General features: G+C 47.5%; 6 protein-coding genes across 6 annotated transcripts; 3 read left to right on the plus strand and 3 right to left on the minus strand.

Annotated features, from left to right (window-relative positions):
- Positions 1-412: 412 nt before the first annotated feature.
- On the plus strand, positions 413-2,006 carry F4813DRAFT_390577 (uncharacterized protein; the record flags this gene model as incomplete). Its single annotated transcript, XM_049247040.1, has 4 exons — positions 413-487; positions 570-761; positions 814-866; positions 944-2,006. The coding sequence occupies 4 exons, from the start codon at positions 413-415 to the stop codon at positions 2,004-2,006; spliced, it is 1,383 nt and encodes a 460-aa protein (XP_049098501.1).
- A 2,166-nt stretch (positions 2,007-4,172) lies between these two features.
- F4813DRAFT_390578 (amidase family protein) lies at positions 4,173-6,320 on the minus strand (the record flags this gene model as incomplete). The annotated part of the gene is made up of 2 exons (XM_049247041.1): positions 4,173-5,782; positions 5,858-6,320. The coding sequence occupies 2 exons, from the start codon at positions 6,318-6,320 to the stop codon at positions 4,173-4,175; spliced, it is 2,073 nt and encodes a 690-aa protein (XP_049098502.1).
- Positions 6,321-7,499: 1,179 nt separating this feature from the next.
- On the plus strand, positions 7,500-9,843 carry F4813DRAFT_363582 (uncharacterized protein). The gene is made up of 2 exons (XM_049243711.1): positions 7,500-8,658; positions 8,775-9,843. The coding sequence occupies exons 1-2, from the start codon at positions 7,905-7,907 to the stop codon at positions 9,386-9,388; spliced, it is 1,368 nt and encodes a 455-aa protein (XP_049098503.1). The 5' UTR covers positions 7,500-7,904; the 3' UTR covers positions 9,389-9,843.
- Positions 9,844-10,000: 157 nt separating this feature from the next.
- F4813DRAFT_128332 (putative NAD dependent epimerase/dehydratase) lies at positions 10,001-11,498 on the plus strand. Its single transcript, XM_049238683.1, has 3 exons — positions 10,001-10,276; positions 10,344-10,752; positions 10,824-11,498. Exons 1-3 carry the CDS (start codon positions 10,234-10,236, stop codon positions 11,392-11,394), a joined length of 1,023 nt encoding a protein of 340 aa, XP_049098504.1. The 5' UTR covers positions 10,001-10,233; the 3' UTR covers positions 11,395-11,498.
- F4813DRAFT_128320 (uncharacterized protein) lies at positions 11,499-12,319 on the minus strand. The gene has a single exon (XM_049238682.1). The coding sequence runs from the start codon at positions 12,064-12,066 to the stop codon at positions 11,602-11,604; it is 465 nt and encodes a 154-aa protein (XP_049098505.1). The 5' UTR covers positions 12,067-12,319; the 3' UTR covers positions 11,499-11,601.
- Positions 12,320-12,372: 53 nt separating this feature from the next.
- Positions 12,373-16,817, minus strand: F4813DRAFT_363585 (ubiquitin conjugation factor E4). The gene is made up of 9 exons (XM_049243712.1): positions 16,525-16,817; positions 16,152-16,458; positions 15,692-16,097; positions 15,425-15,638; positions 14,617-15,375; positions 14,264-14,562; positions 13,971-14,209; positions 13,797-13,923; positions 12,373-13,745 (listed from the first exon to the last, which is right to left on the minus strand). Exons 1-9 carry the CDS (start codon positions 16,570-16,572, stop codon positions 12,854-12,856), a joined length of 3,291 nt encoding a protein of 1,096 aa, XP_049098506.1. The 5' UTR covers positions 16,573-16,817; the 3' UTR covers positions 12,373-12,853.
- Between the last annotated feature and the right edge of the window lie 1,802 nt (positions 16,818-18,619).

An 18,619-nucleotide genomic window follows, 5' to 3' on the forward strand; every position in this document is an offset into this window, starting at 1 on the left:
TCCAGTCGACTTCGGATTATCGCTCGTTTGTGGCGCTGAACACTCTCGTTATCGTGTATTAAATCTCGTATATTGTTCTGGCCCCCCTCTGCATCTGCATGGGTTTCTCATATCGGCTTGCACCGAATATCTGGAACCAAAACGTCCCCACGCATAGATTTCAATCTCGGCGTCGCATTGAAGATTCCGCTTACATACTGTTCCGAGCAAGGGTATCATCCACACTTGGGGCTGCCTTTAAACGACCCACGTTATCCCTGTCCCTTCGCCTTAAGGGACTGCTGGGTCTGGTCCCACAGCACTCATATACCTTGTGCTTCTTGGTCCGCACTGTAAGACATATAAGTAGTCTCGTTCGCACACTTACACTACTACTGGTCGCCGGGTCCTAGATCTTGGGGTCACCAGAGAGATGGAGTTGATGGAACTTGTCGACAACGAGCCGACGGCTCGACCCTTTCAGTGCGACTGGGATACGTGCAGAAAGGTACGTACAGACATTTCTTGGTCACGCATTGTCATCGTCGCCGTCGCCATGGTTATGATCCGAGTTACTCATACGAATGCAGTGTTTTAACCGCAAGTCCGACCTCCAAAGGCATTATCGGATACATACGAATGAGAGACCGTACTCCTGTACAACAGAAGGATGTGGTAAAAGCTTCATACAACGCAGCGCCTTGACGGTCCATATCCGCACTCACACCGGCGAGAAACCTCATCAATGTCAACATGCTGGATGTGGCAAGCGTTTCTCGGATGTAAGAACTTCGTCGAACTTTTAGTATTAAGTAGACCTGCTAACCCGTTCAGTCTTCGAGTCTGGCTCGACATCGACGCATCCACACGGGCAAACGGCCTTATAAGTGCGCTCACGAGGGTTGCCTCAAAAGGTAGCGCAGAATTTATTGTCATCGGAGGTAACTGCTAACGCGCCTTATAGTTTCTGCCGGAAAACAACCATGGTCAAACATCAGAGGCGTTCCCACCAGAGGGGGGTCCATTCAGAGATGGAAGATTTTTCTTCTGAGTCGGACAGCGGCGAGTCTCCGTCTACTCCCAAGCAACCTGGTATGTGGCCAACAGGCCACTTGACAAGCGGGCTTCCGGATTTGCAGGACCACGCCGTCCAGCGAGCGTCGTCCTTTGCCGACTTTGGTCAAGTAAGCCAATACGACATATCGCAGCAGCAGTACGGCCACCGGCACAGTATCTCCGGCGGAGGCGCCCACGAATACCATAGCGAAATACTCCGGTCGTTTCAACACCCCGCACTTCAAGGGCTTCAGCGCACGGCCAGCGTACCCCAGCATCCTTACTATGTGACAGACCAGAACAACCCTGGCATCGCGACAATGAACACGAATCCGATGCCACAGTACCAAATACCGAGGCAGCAACCTGAGCGACTCCCACTAGAAATTCCGTACAACACGGCGAGGAATATGGTGAGCTCGATACAGAATAGCCCTGATAGCTTCACGACTGCAATTTCAGGTCATAGCCCGACAGGTCATGATAGCTATTACACGCACCAGTCTCCGCATGCGACGACGTATTCGCTAAACACAACGCCTATCATGGAGCAACCCATGACGCAGTTCCCTCAGCAAGTCGCCCAGCCAGTTCATCAGCAAATCCATCAGCAAGTCCACCAACAGGTCCATCAGCAGGTCCATCAGCAGGTTCATCAACAGGTCCACCAACCGATCCATCCTTCCCAGCCGGTGCAATCTCAGATGCCTCCGATGCAACAAATTCAGCAAGTCCAACAGGTTCAGCAAACTCAGCAGGTTCATCAGGTTCATGATCAATATCAGCCAGCGCCAACGCAACATGATGACCATTGGTACAACGCAATACCTTACCAACAACCGGTTGAGATTCCTACCATCGGTCAAGTACCGTCTTTCGGGGCTGCGCAAGATTACCCGTGGCTCGTCAAGCCGGATTTTGACGAGGACACGTCGACGCAGATGCCAAGTTCAAGAGTCGATGACTTATGATTTGTCGAACTCGGCATATGTAATCCGCACATTTCCGTTCTCTTTTCGAACGTCTCTCGAGTAGTTACTCGGTAGGCGTTTCTTTATTCTAATTAACAACCTTAATAATTCGATAACGAGCCTCCGACCTGCTCTTGTATTATATTGTCTCGTTTGTTGTTTCCATGTCAAATTGGGATATACCACCAGGGGGGGTATGCAGGACCAGATTACGTATCGACTGAGATTCGATGGCTATGATGGGGGGGTAGCCTTTTGTGACGACGACAGACGCAATGCTTTTGCATTTGCCGTTCTACTGAGTTAACGGGTTGTCTATTTCGCCGTACAGGCAGCTACTTCGCGTAGGTGTCCTATGTACGGGCTTTGCTCCGGCCGGCTGTCATCAACCATTGACAACCGATGCCGTTGTGGACAACATCACAATATTCCAGTGGACAACTTCGAGCCGATTCGCCGTGCATCTCTTTCATGCGCCATGGTCGAATTCAGGATGCCATGCCACGTCACGACACCATTCCCTTATTGTTCCCTAAGAGTCGTATAGGTCATTTGGTCATTCCTTTTCGTCCAGTATGTTTGACGAACGGCCATGTCATTTCTCTAAGTCTTTTGCATTTCAATAATTCCGTTAGCGATAATTAGGAGGATGGGCAACTGCAAAGCTCCGACGACACGACCCAGTGGGATATGGACGAACAATATAGCAGGCCATGCAGCGACTTCTGGATCCAACAAATCGATATTGTTGCTCGTACTTATCAACTGGGGAGTGTAGCTACACCATTCTAGGTACGGCCAAGTTTAGATGAGTGGTGGAGATTAAACAAGGAGCATGGAGGAAGAGGGTTCCGGAAACTATGCCGATTGCGCCAAAAACTCCTAATAGTTGATTTTGCACCCGGACCCAAATCAACTTTGACGATGTCCCGACTATCCTTTGACGATTCAAAACATAATGCCGTTCACGGTTATCCGACCGTCTCCTCCAGTTCGTTGAGACGGAGGGACGTGCCTAAGCCCCAGGAGGGGATAAAAGAAAAGAACAGTGATGGAATTGGAAAACCGCGCATCGAAGATCGGATATCGGTTGGATTATCCTGTGTAATAATAGGATCGGGAGGGTTTTTTTTTGTTTTGCTTTGTTATTTTATTTTACTGGGAAGCGAGGGTTTCCGGGCTTTGCGCTGTTATCGAGTATGAGGCGTGTCTTGTATTATTGTTGCAAAGTGTCATCCGCAAGTTTTATCCGCGATTGATAACCGGGGCGTTGGAGGTCAAAAAACAATGCATGTACGATAGTGATGCGTAGTGTTGTTAGAATTGTATCGAATAGGGTTGTCACTCGCCAATGGTTTTGTCCGAGTGATGTATGTTTGAGTAATTATATGTTTGCAACGTAGTGATGGGGTTCATGTCTTGGCTAGGACTGTAGATACTGTAGATGCTGTAATGTTGGTAGTGTAGAGTGGGTAGATTGGGCAGAGACGGTGTTGTAAAATCTTTAGAATCGATCAGAATCGATCAGAGACGGAGGGTAATAATGAGAGGTTTATGTGAAAGGTCAAAGGCAGAAGCAAGGCTTAGGTAGCGCCATATTTTTTTTTTCTAGACAGAAGACACACCGAGCCCTTTTAAACTCCCCTTTAAACTTCTTCATATGCATGTACAAGTCAGCCTAAATAAGGTAAAATATACCTGGTCACATTTGCAAAAATGCCAAAAATGCCACCGAGCTGAAATGCAATCCCGCATCCTTCAGAGTAACACTCGAATGGTCCTTAGGCATATCTAATACTAGAGACTTCTTCGTTTAGGTATGTGGTATGTGGCGTTAGCCCCTCCACGTGCAAAACTAGAGATCCGCCTGGAAAACAGATTGTATCTCGTCATCCACTAGGTACGTTACATTGCATGTCGTTCCTACATCCTTACATTCTACATACAAATTCCTATTTTATTTTTCTGCGCAACGGGGCGAGTGAGAGCCTTCTTTTAACATGTTCTTTTAACAAGATGAGTAACCAAAGTCTAATACATAGGCACCCAGGGTACCTACATGAAGGTTATACGAAGACGCTTAAAAGGGGGGCTTAGGTGTAAGTCGTGGACAATAAGGAGATATGCGTCATGCAATATCCAGCCCGGTTAATTTCACTGCTGTAATCAAAACGCAGTCCTTCCCGTTTTAATAGTCTTCAGCACACCCTCATCTGCAAGCTTCTCCCACATGTTCCACAGCATGAAATCGCAGCCTCTCTTTGCAATGACACTCACCGTAACCGGGATCATCTCCTCGACGAAACTCACGTTGCTCAAGTAGGGTACTTGTCCGATTGGAATTGTCATGTCGACGCATCCGTATATGGGGCATAGACTAGCACCATTGATACCCGCAGTCGGCGGTGTCATAGCTAGGAAGGCTGTCGTGTTGGGATCGCTGTTCAGAGATTCCTCCCGATAGCTCGGCAACCCGCCTGTGCCAATGTCCCACAGCATGATGCTTTCGCTGCACGATTCCGGGGTTGAGTACAGTATCTCCGATTCAAACCAATCTACGGCCGCTCGCTTAACACTTAGTGCCTGGCTATACAGTTCATCGGTGTACAACGATTCGTTGTACGCCTTCCATCCGAGCCGCTGGGCTGGGTCGATCGGTGGGAAGCGACCCTCATATCGTTCCCCCCATGCTGCAATCAGCGGTTTACCCACCTTTTGGTACTGCGTCATGGAGTTAATAACGCCCGTGGCGTTATTTAGAGCGTCGTATTTGGGAACTTGGTCAGTTGTGTTACCAACAACCGCAGTCAAATTAAAATCTTCGACCGTCATCCCAAAGACTGTCGTCAGGTTTCGGATAAACCCCTGAAGTACCTCCTCCGCGGCCGGGTTCTTCAGGGGCAAGTAGTCCGTGAGATACAAGATGCGCTTTGGGAAGCTATACGAGTCGGATGCTTTTAGGGGACTTAAGCCTGTGGTCGAAGGGTCCTGGCACATCTCAGGGACGTACCAGTTCTTAGCGAAGCGTACCCAGTCGCGCACGTCTCGGGAGAATACGCCTGCTGTGTCTGTCGCCGCACCGATCGGCATGACTCCAGAAAGCGTCATTAGTCCTTGGCTCGGTCGATTCCCGTAAGTCCCAGACACCGCAGCAGGTCGTCTCATTGAGGATCCAGTATCCGAGCCGATCGCAAAGTCAAGCCAGTCGTATGCAGCTACAGAGCAGCCACCGCCAGAAGACGAGGCAGAGCATGTAAGCCAGCCGTCGCCGCGGGGGTTGAATGGGTAATGCTCGTCCTGCCAGTCCCAAGGATTCGCACCCGACGCGAACTGCGCCAACTTATACTTGCCAATGAGAACACCGCCTAAATCAACAATCCGTTGGACGGACGGTGCGGTCTCGTTCGCAACCTCGACGATCTCTGCCCATGCCTGGCTGCCACCAGATGTGATTAGGCCCTTTATGTCGAATAGATCTTTGATCGCGACTCGATACCCTGCGAGCGGCCTCGCGTCGCCCCAGCTGTAAATACGGGAGGGCACCGGGATCATAGGGTCCCAGAATCGGGGCAGGAATATTTCTACGGAACTGAACGTGCCCTCCCCGTCATTGGAATCATATGCGCCATAGAGAAAGTTGCGGTATGAGTCGCGGTAGAGTCGGTACACTGCCCCGAACGCTATCGAGTCATCCGAAACCAGCGCGGCGTATGGCCCAGCAGCGAGGTTGCTAGTACTTGAGCCCCCGACGTAAGTTACTGCAATGTCCGTGGAGTCTTAAGGATGGTCAGCTCGAGAGTTTCTCAGGGGAGTTACGCGGGCCGTCAAGATGGGATGATCCGAGAACTTACAACAGCTACTTTCAAAACTACCGTCTAAGAGTAAATGCCGTGGTGCAAGATCGTTCAGGTATCCAAGCGCACTTGCATCGAGGCTCTGGCTGTTGCTCGTGCCATTATTCACAATGTATACACCCTCCAAGAAGTCCTCAGAGAACACGTCGTCACCCCCTAAGTAGCTCGTAACGATGTCCTGCAAATACTCGGCAGTCACAACTTCGCTGTCTGCAAATACGACGGTGAATGGCACCAAGGAACCCTGCCGGTTTGCCGTAGTCCGGTCGTTCCCGCCGAGAATCGTCTTGGGATGTCGAATGTTTGCTAAGTAAGTCTTGTCGCCAAGCCCGAACGTGACGTCGCCGTGTTGTGTGGTTTGTATGTATTCGAGAGGGGCGCGTTTCACCGGTCTCGCCAATATCAAACAGGCGCATAAAAGGAACGATATACATCGATGATTTAAGCCGGAGTGGCCCATCTTTTAGCTCCGACTGGGTATCAGGTATTTACCTGGTTGGGCATCCTTCGTTATTGACGGTGTGAGTATGATCCCCCGCCCGGATCAGGATCCATCTGTGGCGGCCGCCCGCGGTTTATATATTTCTATTTCTACACTTTATCTATAATATCCAACAAGCCGACCGGATGATATCTTATCTTCGCGTAGCCTTCCACAGCTTAGCTATTCCTTTGAATACTGCCCCGACTCGTGGGCTGGCTTATCACCAGGACCCATCAGAACCCCGGCAGCCTCCAACCGACGTCGTATTGCAGTCGACTAAAGCTATCTTCTTCACCGGTCTAATGCAAAATGAGGTGTTGTATGCAGGTTTCCGGTGGAGGATTGGCAGGTTCCCAATATTCCCGTTGGTTACGGCCCTGGCGGATGCGACTTGGCACTTGGAGTTTGCGGTAGGTAGCGGAAAACAAAGGCTCTTATCAAACGTCAAGACCCCTCCATAGATATCGCGTCTACCTATTCAGTACCTGCATGCTTGTTTTCGTTAGGTTCATTATTAATGGACATGTAGTTGTATAGTAGACTAATATAAGAATAGTCGATTCCCACGTTCAAGTACTCGATTCTTGTTTCTAGGTTAGGTAGTTAGAAGTTATGATAATAGGTAGTTACCTCTTAGCCCTACCATGTGTTTCTACCGTCTGATAAACGAGGACATGGGAAATGAAAAAGGGAGGCTGCTTTGCAAGGTTTGAATATTTAGTAACTAATTGATGAGTGAAGGCCATCTTATAGAATCTACAGGTAATCATGTCAGTTCGTGAGAGTAGTATCGTTGACTACTTAACCTAACTTGTCTTATCCTGTAAAAGGTCTTGTCTTGTAATTGCGAAGGGGCTTATCGTGGCTTTACACTTACTTGCCGTTTATTTACGCATGTGCCATGTGGAAGTTCTCCGAGCTTGAGAAGCGAGCTGTCCCACCAGGCGGCCTCTTTATGCCAACCAATCAGCCTATGTAGAATCTCCCTATGAACATCGTATTCTCTCATATTGCGTCTGACTCAAAACATGCTTGAGGACTAGTGTACAGAATCAAGATTTAGAATTATGTGCCTGAGGCTGTGTCTTCGGGGTCTACGGACTACGAATAATATAAAAGTGGCCATTACCTCATAAGGAATCAATAAGAAGGTGTATCACTAATACTTAACCTAGCTTCTTTTATTATCTAGGTTAGTTAACTAACATAAACTTGATTTGAATAGGTATATTTTTAAGCGAAGGGTTGATTTGGGCTTAGCTGTTATTTATATGATTGGTATTTTAGTAGCGGAGAGTCGTCTCCGGTCGGCATTTATTAGTCGACCGGCTGCTTCCGCCTGGTCTAGAGCAACTCGAAGATGTCAAAGAGGATCCGGGAATTAGGAACGGACACTATGCACGAAATTCTCCAAGAGGGAGCCGCGTGGCAAAACCAAAATCCCATATGTCCCAACATGGGAATCTTCAAGATGTCGCTCTCCTTTGGAGGTCTTTTCCCGTCTTTCCCATCTAATTTGGTTTCCTTCTATTTATACGGCCGGCTTTCCGTGGCCCTTCTATGCTGCTATGCCTTTCGCTCTCTTTTCCTAGCCACCATCAAACCATGGCAGCGGCACCATCGCTGAACTCGTTACCATACGAGGTACGCCAGACGATTTATTCTCTTGTGGCGCGGCAAACTAACTCTAACGACTGGCGAAAAGGGCCAGTCTCGACTATTGCGCATTATGCAACGGTATCCAGAGAATGGCAAGAGGAATTTGTCGAGCCTATTACCTTCAAGGCCATACGTGTGACTCCGAGACGGCTCAAGTCCTTTTGCCAGATCGTAACCTCACCGCGGCGCAGGGCAATTGTCCAGACTATCTGCTTCCATGTTTCCCTCGACAAGTATGACTCTCGCCTTGATGGCGAGCCGGAAACACCGGCAGAGCGACGGCGAAGCACCGAGATCTTGACCATGGCCCTTGGGACTTTCTTTCGGGCAATGACCCAATGGCAGAAGAGTGATACCTCTCCCCTCGGTCTGGACCTTCATCTTCGTGTCGACTCACCTAGTGATGCGTCGTCCTTGGCCAGTAGGAATGGGGGAGCACTCGTGACGGGGCGAGCTCTAACATCGTGTCTGGAACTTGACCTCGACGTCGTATCATTACCACACATTGACGTCTTTGGCGGGTTTCGATGCACCGGGAGGCACCTACAACCGACATCTATACTATTTATTGTGTCTAGACTTCAGACACTGGAATATCTTGATGTCGAACTCAATCATGACTCAACACGCAACCGAGATGTCAAACAGAGAAATAGTACGTGGTATCATTTATTGTTGCTCATGGAACTGTTCATCTTCCTGATGTCACTTACAATGAATAACTCGATTTTATTATCAACACCCTTGCTAATTCCATGGACACACAATTAGGCTTTGCTTTGGGCCTCCAGAATTCCGAAACAATTCGAGTTCTCTGTCTACGCCGCCCCAGCCCGATGCTAACGCCAGTTTACGCACCCCCAAAACAGCCGTGGTCGGCCTTTTATGACCACATGCGGACGTTCAGTCAGCAATGCGAATCTTTCGAATTCGACGATTGCATCGACGCTGTCCAATTCTTTACACCATTCCTCCTTGGGTCGGGCATAGCAGAGCCGCCTAAGGGCCAAGAGGCGCCCTTCTTCCCGCGGTTGAAAAGGCTTAACGTCCGCAACTCGTACATGATGAAGTCACCATATTTGCGTGTCACGAATAGGGTTGAAGCCTTAGCGTCCGTCCGTAACCTTCTCGCAGCCATCGGGCGGGCGACCCGCCGTATGCCAGCACTGCTGTTCGTTCGCGTCTGCCAATACGTCCTTACTGATGCACGGTTGGAATGGTTCGTCCTTATATATGAATACCATGCCGATAAAGTTGTGATGCGCACCAAGGGTTTCAGACCAGGGAAACTGATAGCCAATGCTTGGAGGGAGTCGGCTGCTGAAAAAGGCACCAAGCTTATAATTCACCATGAGAAGGACGATCTTAATACGCCCGAGCTCTGAATCATTTAGGCCGTCAGGGGTAGTTCATTTTTCAATTTTGGAGCAGCGAGGAGTTGGTTGATAGGGAGGTATATTGTATGTCAAATTTCACGTGTCGGTAGAATTATATTGTTGAATATAGGTAAATACGAAGGAAAACGAATCGCGATATATTTTATTTTCCCATCAGGTACAACCTAAGTCGATGTTAGCTATGCATTTGCATGGTGGTAAAGAAGATCAAATAGTTTCATGTGTTCTCGTGAATTTATTTCGTACGAAAAGAAATATTGCTTGTTAGAAATATGAGATATACTAGAGTAGAGCCTCCTCGTGTTAATACTCGTCGTCATGATATGCTACGGGCTGGGCTAGCCGATTGTAAAGGCCGAAAATCAATTGACGACCGGCTGACGTGTGTATCTTCTGTATAAAAGAGATTATTTCGGCTTTAGTTAAGACCTATTAAAGTAAGTGAACAGGTACTTACATAGAAGACTGAAATCGGATTGGTGACATTACCTAAATATTAACCTAAGCCAATAATAATTGCTATCACCGAAAAAAGCTTGGCGGAGAGAACAAAGCTTGACTTAGCGGCGCTGCTATCCTATCCATGATGGAACCCCGCGATGTTGCCATATGTACATCTACCTGTTAATCACCCTCGGATGAATAGGAGTTGGAGAGGGGATCGAGATACATACATACCTACATATAAGGTATATATATATACACTTGGTTCAACCTCATAAACAGACAGTTCTAAACAGATTTATTAAAAAGTCTTCTTCCGTCAACATCACATCTAACTCACTCATATATCAATTAGTTCTACTACAAGTCACCGGAAATAAATCTTCAAAATGCCCAAGGTGCTACTGACTGGCGGTTCCGGGTTTATTGCCGGTAAGTTAAACCCGCGTAAATAATTATCCTACGTAACCCAACGCCTAACATAGACGAATTCCCACAGCCCACGTCCTCGAGCTTCTGCTCAAAGGGGGTTATGAGGTGGTGACGACGGTCCGCTCCGAGACCAAGGCCGCTCAAATTCGCGCCAAATATCCCGGCGCGAAACTCTCGGTAGCCATTGTGCCGAACATCGCAGTGCCCAACGCCTTTGACGAGTTGATAGCCAACACTCCCGGAATCGACTACGTGCAGCACACGGCGTCGCCCTTCCACTTCAAGTTTACCGACGCCCGTACGGAACTGCTAGAACCGGCTATCAATGGCACAAAGGGCATCCTCCAGGCCATTGCCAAGTATGCGCCCAGTGTCAAGCGCGTTGTCGTCACCAGCTCCTTCGCCGCCATCATGTCCGAGAGCAAGATAAACGACACTGCAAAAGTCTTTAGCGAAGCAGACTGGAACCCGAACACGTGAGTTGTTGGTCCGACAGCATTCTTCTTCTTTCCAAGTATGTAGACCTTCGAGGGCTAATTGGTCGTAGGTACGAGGACGGACTTGCGGGACCTCCCCCCACATCCTACCGCGTGTCGAAGACGTACGCCGAGAAGGCAGCCTGGGACTTCGTCGAGCAGGAAAAGCCCGGATTTGAACTTGCTACAATCTGCCCGCCCATGGTCTTCGGTCCTGTCGCGCACCACCTGGACTCGCTAAAGGACATCAACACGAGCGACCAGCGGTTCGTGGACCTGATCCAGGGCAAGTGGAAGGAGGAGATCCCAACGTCTGGCATATGGTTGTGGGTCGACGTTAGGGATGTCGCGCTCGCCCATATTAAGGCCATGGAGATCCCCGAGGCGGCCGGCCAGCGCTTTTTTACCACGGCGGGCTTCTACGACAACGTGCAGCTTGCGCGTGCTGTCCGCAGCGGGTTCCCCGAACTGGCTGACAAGCTGCCTGACGACAACGTCAAGCTCGCCCCGGGTGCTGCGAAACCAGCCGCCACCTTTGGTTACGACAACTCGCGCACTAGCAAGGCCCTGGGCATCGATTGGATTCCTGTTGAGAAGACTGCGGTCGACACTGTCAAGAGCCTGCTGGAGATCCCGGCTTGAGCGAATGGGATTGGTCGAATAGATGGAAGGGGAAAAGGGGCACTAAGATCCTCGGGATTCTGACACCACGATATTAAGGACTCGGCATCTTCTAATGCACTAGAAAGTTACAGACTATATCTAGGTATTATATTGCATACGAGAATAGCTAATCAACTACCTGTCATCGTTGCACCTTAGATGAAAACCAAATATAATTGACGTCGATTATTTAGCGCCTGCTTTAGCCAACATCTGCTCCAGCACCCTGGTAGCCTCATACGTATCCACGAACTCCATGATCTGCGAGACACGAGTCCCATCTTCCGAGAAATTCAGATCCCAAATCACTTCGACCTTGCTAGTAGATCCGTCGGCCGTTAAGATAGTCTGCTCGCTCCACAGGGTAGCCCTGCGCTCAGTCGTGTCGATCACGATCCTGGTGATCTTCTGAGATACGTCCTTCATGGTCTGGAGCTCAACTTGCATCTGGGCCTCGTAGTCGGCATTGGTGATCTGGGCCTTAAAGAACTGCGAATACCTCTGGATGAAGGAGAGGGGTCGATACATCCGAATGCAGTCCTCTGTCAGAATTGCAGAGAACAAGGACGTGTCCCTCGTTTTCACCGCGAGAGTGTTATTCTCTACAAAAGCATTTGCTGTCTTCTGTAAAACTTGTCTGAAATCTGCCATGGCGAATATGGTATTGGTATTTGTAATATTGGTTATGAGCTGACGTTGGATTCAACTAAGTAAGCGCCCTCACTATCGACTGCGCTGAGTAGCCCCTGGAAAGATCTGGCAGTTAAGATCAATAATAAAGATGAAGCACGGAAGGAAGAAAAACTGGTTGGATCACACAACCGGAACCGATACCTTTTTAAATAGTTGTAAAACTAATACACATATCGTGTAAGTAGACAGACCTAATCGAGTTGTCTGACAGCAAAGTCCTTAAGCTGTGCCATGTTCTTGCGCATCGTATTAGGGCTAAAGCGGCGAAAGGAACCCTCTGGGGCAACTTTTGGCATACTTGGCATTAAAATGCTGGAATATGATAGGGTACTTGAACGACCATTACTATTTCACCCGAGAGTACAGCTATTTTCCAATAAGTGAGGAACTAATTGATGCGTGGGTGCTGTCATTCAAGCCAGCTAAAGAGGAATAGGGGTAAGCAATGCACCTCATTAGTCCCAAAACAAAAACAATTGACGAACTTCATGGTCACTTATCTACCATGGTGATCAAGTACCTAACCTAGGTATCTATCATTGATTCGCAAAGCTAATCCACAGGCTCACCGCATACCTAATAGACGAAATAAACCGTTATAGGCACCCCTGCAGTCTAAGAAAATGCATAACCACCTGGCTGTAGCTTCACTCGAGACCATCCGCCTGTACTATACTCTTAGGTGATCATTTAATCATCTATTGTTTGGTGGTACAAAAGTTGTAGGGTTCGCTCGGAAACCGCTTCAACCTGCCGTCGTATCCATAGCATCCCCTTCTGATACTCTAACCCTAGCAGCTGCTATCCGCTCGGCTTTCCATTCCTCAATCCGGGCACGCAACTCGTTAGCTGGAGTCACATCGTCGATAGTCATCGGCTTTCGAGTGAAGGGATCCAGCGGGTTAGAGAGCAATTGCTGCACAATCGTTGACCGATCAACGATATTCTGTGACGGTAGAATGACTGGATCAGTCATCAAATCACCTAACAGGGGATCCTCAAACTCATCAGGTACTTCGCCCAGATCGAGTTCCGCTTGATCTAGACGTTGCTTAGCTTCTGCGAATTTTTCTACTAGAGAAGTCCAAGTAGAGATGACTTCGGGTGCCGTATGAAGACTACGTTCCATCACCCTGGTTGCTTCCTTAAAGTTGTCTGGTTTGTATGAGCGACCGTCGGCAGCAACTGCTTCGATGAAGGTAGGTTTCGGTGATAGGTTGATGTATATGTCTATGAAGTCGGACAAAAGGGTCTTCGGGTCGAAATGATATTTCCTGGCATCCTGTACTTTCAGGTTGCCTCGTTTCGGACCAACTAGGGACTCTAGATTGTAGTTTAACATGCCCGCCAACCGAGTTACTATTTCGGGCATGGTAAATGCGTCGCGTAATGCCGCTGTGAACAGTTTCATCATTCCCATAGTATCGTTCACCAACTGCATCCAGGACTGGCACTGCTGCTCAGCAGTTTCCAGGTCCGCCCTGACCTTCTCCTTATCTTCGGGAGATAATGTGTCCTCATGTAATTGCTTCTGATAGTCATGTATCGCAACGAGTTTAGTTAATGCTTCATCTAATAAGTACGTCGCATCGTTTAGAAGCAGGTTCACGAATTGTACAAAGAATTGACGGTTAACCCTAGACATGGTTAGACGAAGCCACTGGTCAGTCAGTATTGCTCCGACATACCTGCTTTCCTGGCTGAGCTGATCTTTGTAAACACTGTTTGGCCAGATGCACTTGATGACCTGGAATATCTCGTAGCGGATATTGAATTTATCGTAGAATGCGGAGCTGACACCACTATGTTCACATTCTAGTACTATTAGCATACGGTAGCCCGAACGATACCATGTAACTCACCGATGTAAAATTTCATGAGTGAATGTAGGAGGTGCTCATTAGCAAACTTTGATCCGACCAAAGTATCTCCTAGAACCCCCCTACTAAGATGATACAACGGCCATGTCCCAGAGAACAATAACGTGACGAGAGACGACTTCAGGTAAGGATTCTTGATGTATTCCGAGGACCTCAAGAAGGTAATGCATAGTGTAATTATCTCGTCCCCAACGGCGGATACTAAAATGTCGGGCAAGAAACTAATATGGAAGTAAGCGTTAAGCTAGTTTGGACGGTCTATTGGGGATACGTACCGGAAAACAAACTTGAAATTCTCAACGACATCCTGGAGGGCGTATTCTGGGAGACAGCTGAAGGCCTCGGGTATGTCAGCAGGGAGAGGAAGTGTAAAATCTTTGCCTGGTATGTAGTCTGTTCCGCTAGCAATTCGTAGAAGCCACACAGATACATATCTCATGAATTGTAAAGATAGTGTCTGCATAGACGAGTCTAATACGATTCCTTCGATAGAATACTTCAGCGCTATATGTCTTTCAACTGCATTGACAGCATTCTGATGATGTTGCCTTGCTACAGCAAGACGCAATGGGTCCTAGCATTGTTAGCAACAGCAAAAATGATTTACACTAGGGAAGGCATGGCTTACGCTCTGTAGCTTGGGTATCTCCCCTTCGATCTGTTTTATGACGCCCTCAACATACTTGATATCCCTGTCAAGATCCTTGAGCTTCGAATTTGTTGCCCCAAGGCCATAATGATGGGCGGCTAGGGTTAAGAAGAAAACTTCCGAGATGAAATTAGAAGAGCCTGGGACGTGTGTTTTATAGAACGCTTCTGAAGTCGCCTGATCGGCGTTGAGCTTGGTTTCATCGCTCATGTCGACTCGAGGGCTACGTCGTAAATAGTCAACATCGATCTTATCCACCTTAGAGAATGTGGTATCCATGAAAGGTTGACATAGTTGGTCTAAGATAGCTGTCACGTTAACCATAAAACCATCTGAGGCTACGTCTGTCGGCTTGACTTGAAGAGCACGCCTTTTATGGTTTGTGTTGACCACGAATGCAAACCAATCGAGAATACTATTTCGGGCACTTGGGCTTGCACGAACAAAAGCATTTGTGATGCTTGAGAGGTCACCTTGATGAGCCTTTAGTGTCATCTGAAGGGCACTCTGGGATGATTTCACATGGCCCGCATCGATTGTTCGCGGACTAACAAAATAGGTCTTAGTAACCTCAGTCTGCAGTGGCGATATGCGAAAAAATGGCCCTAAGATAGTTTCGGTTTCGCTTGCCAAAGCTATTTGCTCCTTGGACATATCTGGTGTAGGCTTTACTTGAAAGCTAGGGTGCTCTGCAAGTGCGTTGAGCAAAGGTGAGAATCTTGCGTATGTAACCAAACACTGTCGTTATCAGCACACATGTAAATTCCGAAGAAAACGATAGGCTTACATTGATGTATGGTCTATAATCATCATTCATAGTCATCGTGGCAAGCCTCTTACTCATGGTAGCCATAGCATCTATGAAGATAGCTGCAACAGTATCATCTTCCGGTATACGAGAAATGGCCTCAGCAAAGAAATCTAAACAGATACCGTCCTCATTATCGTGGTGCCGAAGAAGGTATGGCACTAGAGAATCGTGGTTCGGATTAGGGTCACGGCTGCTGGTAGTCAGTACAAGAGACGCACGCATACAGTTTGGGAAATAACCTACCCGAAGTATTCAGGCATAGTAAGCGCAAATATGCAATTGCTCATGCACAGCCGCTTAGCTTCGTTCAAGACAGCTTCTTTCTCGGGTGGCGAGGGTCTAGCGGGCTTAGTAGCCTTCACAACGCGCTTCCAGCATGGCAGCAGGTAGTCTAGAAGCGCCTTACTTGTAGATACATATCTGGCTGCTTCGAGGATTGCCGAGTCGATTGTCGAGGCAGTTAGTTTTATCGGCTCACCAGATTGTTCCAACTCAGCTTTGAGCTCTGGCAAGTAGGTCAGCTTGGTACCCCTACTATCGGTCGTGTGAGCCTCGTCAAGCGTGATACGGAATATATCGCCCAGCACCCGATTTGACCAGTTTTCTAACGTCTCTTCTTTTGCGATATGTATCTTCTTGGATGGCATAGCTGTCGTGTTTATGTCAATAGCTGCATATGGCCTCTTGGAAACACGTTTGTTACCTGAATCCTCCGCGATATTATTTCCAGGCTCTGTCTTGTTTCCCCCACCGAGCTGGGAAAACGGGTTTGTTGCCAGAGATTGGCTTGTGGATGACGAAGAAGAGGCGGAGCTGGTTTGTGGATTCGGCAGAAGAGTTGGCCGAGTGTTCTCTTGGCTTGCCACATTTGGCTTTGGCAGAGTAGCCGGAAGCGACGAGGCCGGCGACGCTGACGAGGTCGGAGGCTCAGGTTTGGTAGCATCTTCTGGTTTCGGGCTAGACGGTGTCGCATTTAGACCACCAAGCTTCGCAAGCCGCCTTTTGCGCATCTAATGGTAATAAGCAAGAATAAGTTAGCTTCCAAAACAATTCGAGTATCGATGACTGTCGCATACCTGCTCCTGCGGCGGCAGGGTCGGTTGTGATTGTTCATTCGGATCCATATTAATGAATGACCATGAACAATAGAGGGGTTCTTAGACGGCGAGAAGAGGTGAGAAAGAATAGAGCTCCAGAGGAACTATGCTGTCTCGGCCAAGTAAATACAAGAAAATAAACGCCGTCTATAGACAATGTTGATGTGTTGTCGAAAGTAAAGGTGAACGTATCGGTGATAAGTTACGTACAGTACGCTACCTAACCTAATGTCTTAGCCTAGTTGCTTACGCTAACAATTCAACTTACAGAGGTGCATAGATGGATTATGATGGAATGAGGCAGTAGCCTCAGATGCCCCTCTTAATAATCCTCCAATGATATTAGCCAGATAAAGATCAAGTTAGAAAGGTTATCGATAACGCTATCTTTATGCCAACTCATTGTCAATGTTAGGTAATACAGATGCATTGAAGACAATTGGCGGGGTTGGTGGGTTCTATTGTCCCCATATTCTCGTCATTCTCGTCATTCTCGTCCCCCACCATAGAGATTATGTAATCTTTCCTCATTATTTACTCCATGTGAATAGCTTCATTGTCTCATCCCATTCTATTAATTCTCACTAATAGAACGGAGACTTGCAACTGCCTAAGGTACTTACTGTAATAATACCTATGTCATCAATCTCTGCAGCATATTTCTATACTACACATTTACAAGGTAAAAAATACGAAGCCTGATCATGAAACACTTATGAAAGCATTTGGCAGATCCTTAATGGTAAATCTCTGAATACGATTTTAGCTTCCACATTTCGATATCAACGTCTTAAATATCTTTTCCTGTCCACTAGATTTGGGAAATCTAAACAGACAACACATCTAACTCGATAATTACTGAAACCATAACAATGTCAACACTTACCTATCCGCTAACAAGGGCTCTATCGAAGTGTCTTTGTCTATCCCTATGCCTGACTTAGTTGTCCTTATTAATTATCTCACGGCCTTATGGTAACCATCTTTCTATACCTTGATAAGGCAATGTGTTAGGAAGAAATCAATAACTATGGGCGATTGCAACTATTATAATACCTATCCATCCACCTACGTAACACATTCACCCTGTACCAATTTTACAAGCCGTGTAGAAAAAGATCCCCCCTGGAGCTACTTCAGGCCTACTTTACATGAAGATATTGTCCAATTGAGACATTTACCGTGTCCCACCGTTGGCAGCGCCGTGGAGTATTCTATAGCAAACATTCGTAAAGCTCTCGATTTTCTCTTGGTCTATCCACAACCACATAGTAACACAATGTGTCACATTATCCTGTGGCTGTTCGCCTACACTGTAAAGCCATTGGTTAAATAGCCCTTCATCATTGGTTGATCAATATCTGAACCTCATCTTAATTCCTCGCCACCCTTTTTAGATGCTTAGGAAAGAACTTCAACCAATGGACTAATAATTTCTAGTCATTATCCTGGATGTATCCCTACATTAATTCAATTGTTATATTGTAAGGCTTTTAAATTGCACTTAGAGAATATGGGCTCTTGATTTTATAACTACCTACACATTAGGTAACCTAATGTAATTACGTGAATAAGATGGCTAGAATCTAGATTCAGGTTTGGATGATACTATACAAAGATCTCTCTTCGCGGTAAAGGCTAACAAGCGGCAAATCTAGATCACTGACTACTTGATATAGAACAGAAAAGCATCCTCGGGGGTCATCTCGGCTCCCACAAGAAAATTTGCTTGTGCTGTGCACGTTTCAGTCACCAAGACTCAAGTCTTGCAAGGAACGCATACCTGCCTATCAGCTTTGCGGCACTTCATATGATATGATTTCGTATCCAGCCCTTGGATAACATCTGCTGCTTTCCTGTTGTACCCACATCATTCTTCCAGATAAATTCTGCGGGTTCGCATATACCACTGGAGAAGGCGTATAGCCGCAACCTTGCTCCCACACGAGACTCATTATCGTCCGGCACGGGAAGATGCAGGACTCGTGTGACACGCACTGTCTTATTATGCTAGGAAGTTGGATGCACTCTATCCTAGATCGTATTCTCAGCGCAACGGCGTCCTGTTGTGCGA

The sequence above is a fragment of the Daldinia decipiens genome (assembly GCF_022478715.1).
Source record: "Daldinia decipiens strain CBS 113046 unplaced genomic scaffold F4813scaffold_22, whole genome shotgun sequence".
Lineage (NCBI taxonomy): Eukaryota > Fungi > Ascomycota > Sordariomycetes > Xylariales > Hypoxylaceae > Daldinia > Daldinia decipiens.

Coding starts and splice junctions, on each gene's coding strand:
- F4813DRAFT_128332 (XM_049238683.1), top strand. CDS start 10,234: ATGCCCAAGGTGCTACTGACTGGCGGTTCCGGGTTTATTGCCG. Junction 10,277..10,343: donor CGGTTCCGGGTTTATTGCCG/GTAAGTTAAACC, acceptor GAATTCCCACAG/CCCACGTCCTCGAGCTTCTG. Junction 10,753..10,823: donor GCAGACTGGAACCCGAACAC/GTGAGTTGTTGG, acceptor AATTGGTCGTAG/GTACGAGGACGGACTTGCGG.
- F4813DRAFT_128320 (XM_049238682.1), bottom strand. CDS start 12,066: ATGGCAGATTTCAGACAAGTTTTACAGAAGACAGCAAATGCTTTTGTA.
- F4813DRAFT_363582 (XM_049243711.1), top strand. CDS start 7,905: ATGCTGCTATGCCTTTCGCTCTCTTTTCCTAGCCACCATCAAACCATG. Junction 8,659..8,774: donor AGATGTCAAACAGAGAAATA/GTACGTGGTATC, acceptor ACACACAATTAG/GCTTTGCTTTGGGCCTCCAG.
- F4813DRAFT_363585 (XM_049243712.1), bottom strand. CDS start 16,572: ATGGATCCGAATGAACAATCACAACCGACCCTGCCGCCGCAGGAGCAG. Junction 15,639..15,691: donor ACTATGCCTGAATACTTCGG/GTAGGTTATTTC, acceptor GACTACCAGCAG/CCGTGACCCTAATCCGAACC. Junction 14,563..14,616: donor AGATACCCAAGCTACAGAGC/GTAAGCCATGCC, acceptor TAACAATGCTAG/GACCCATTGCGTCTTGCTGT.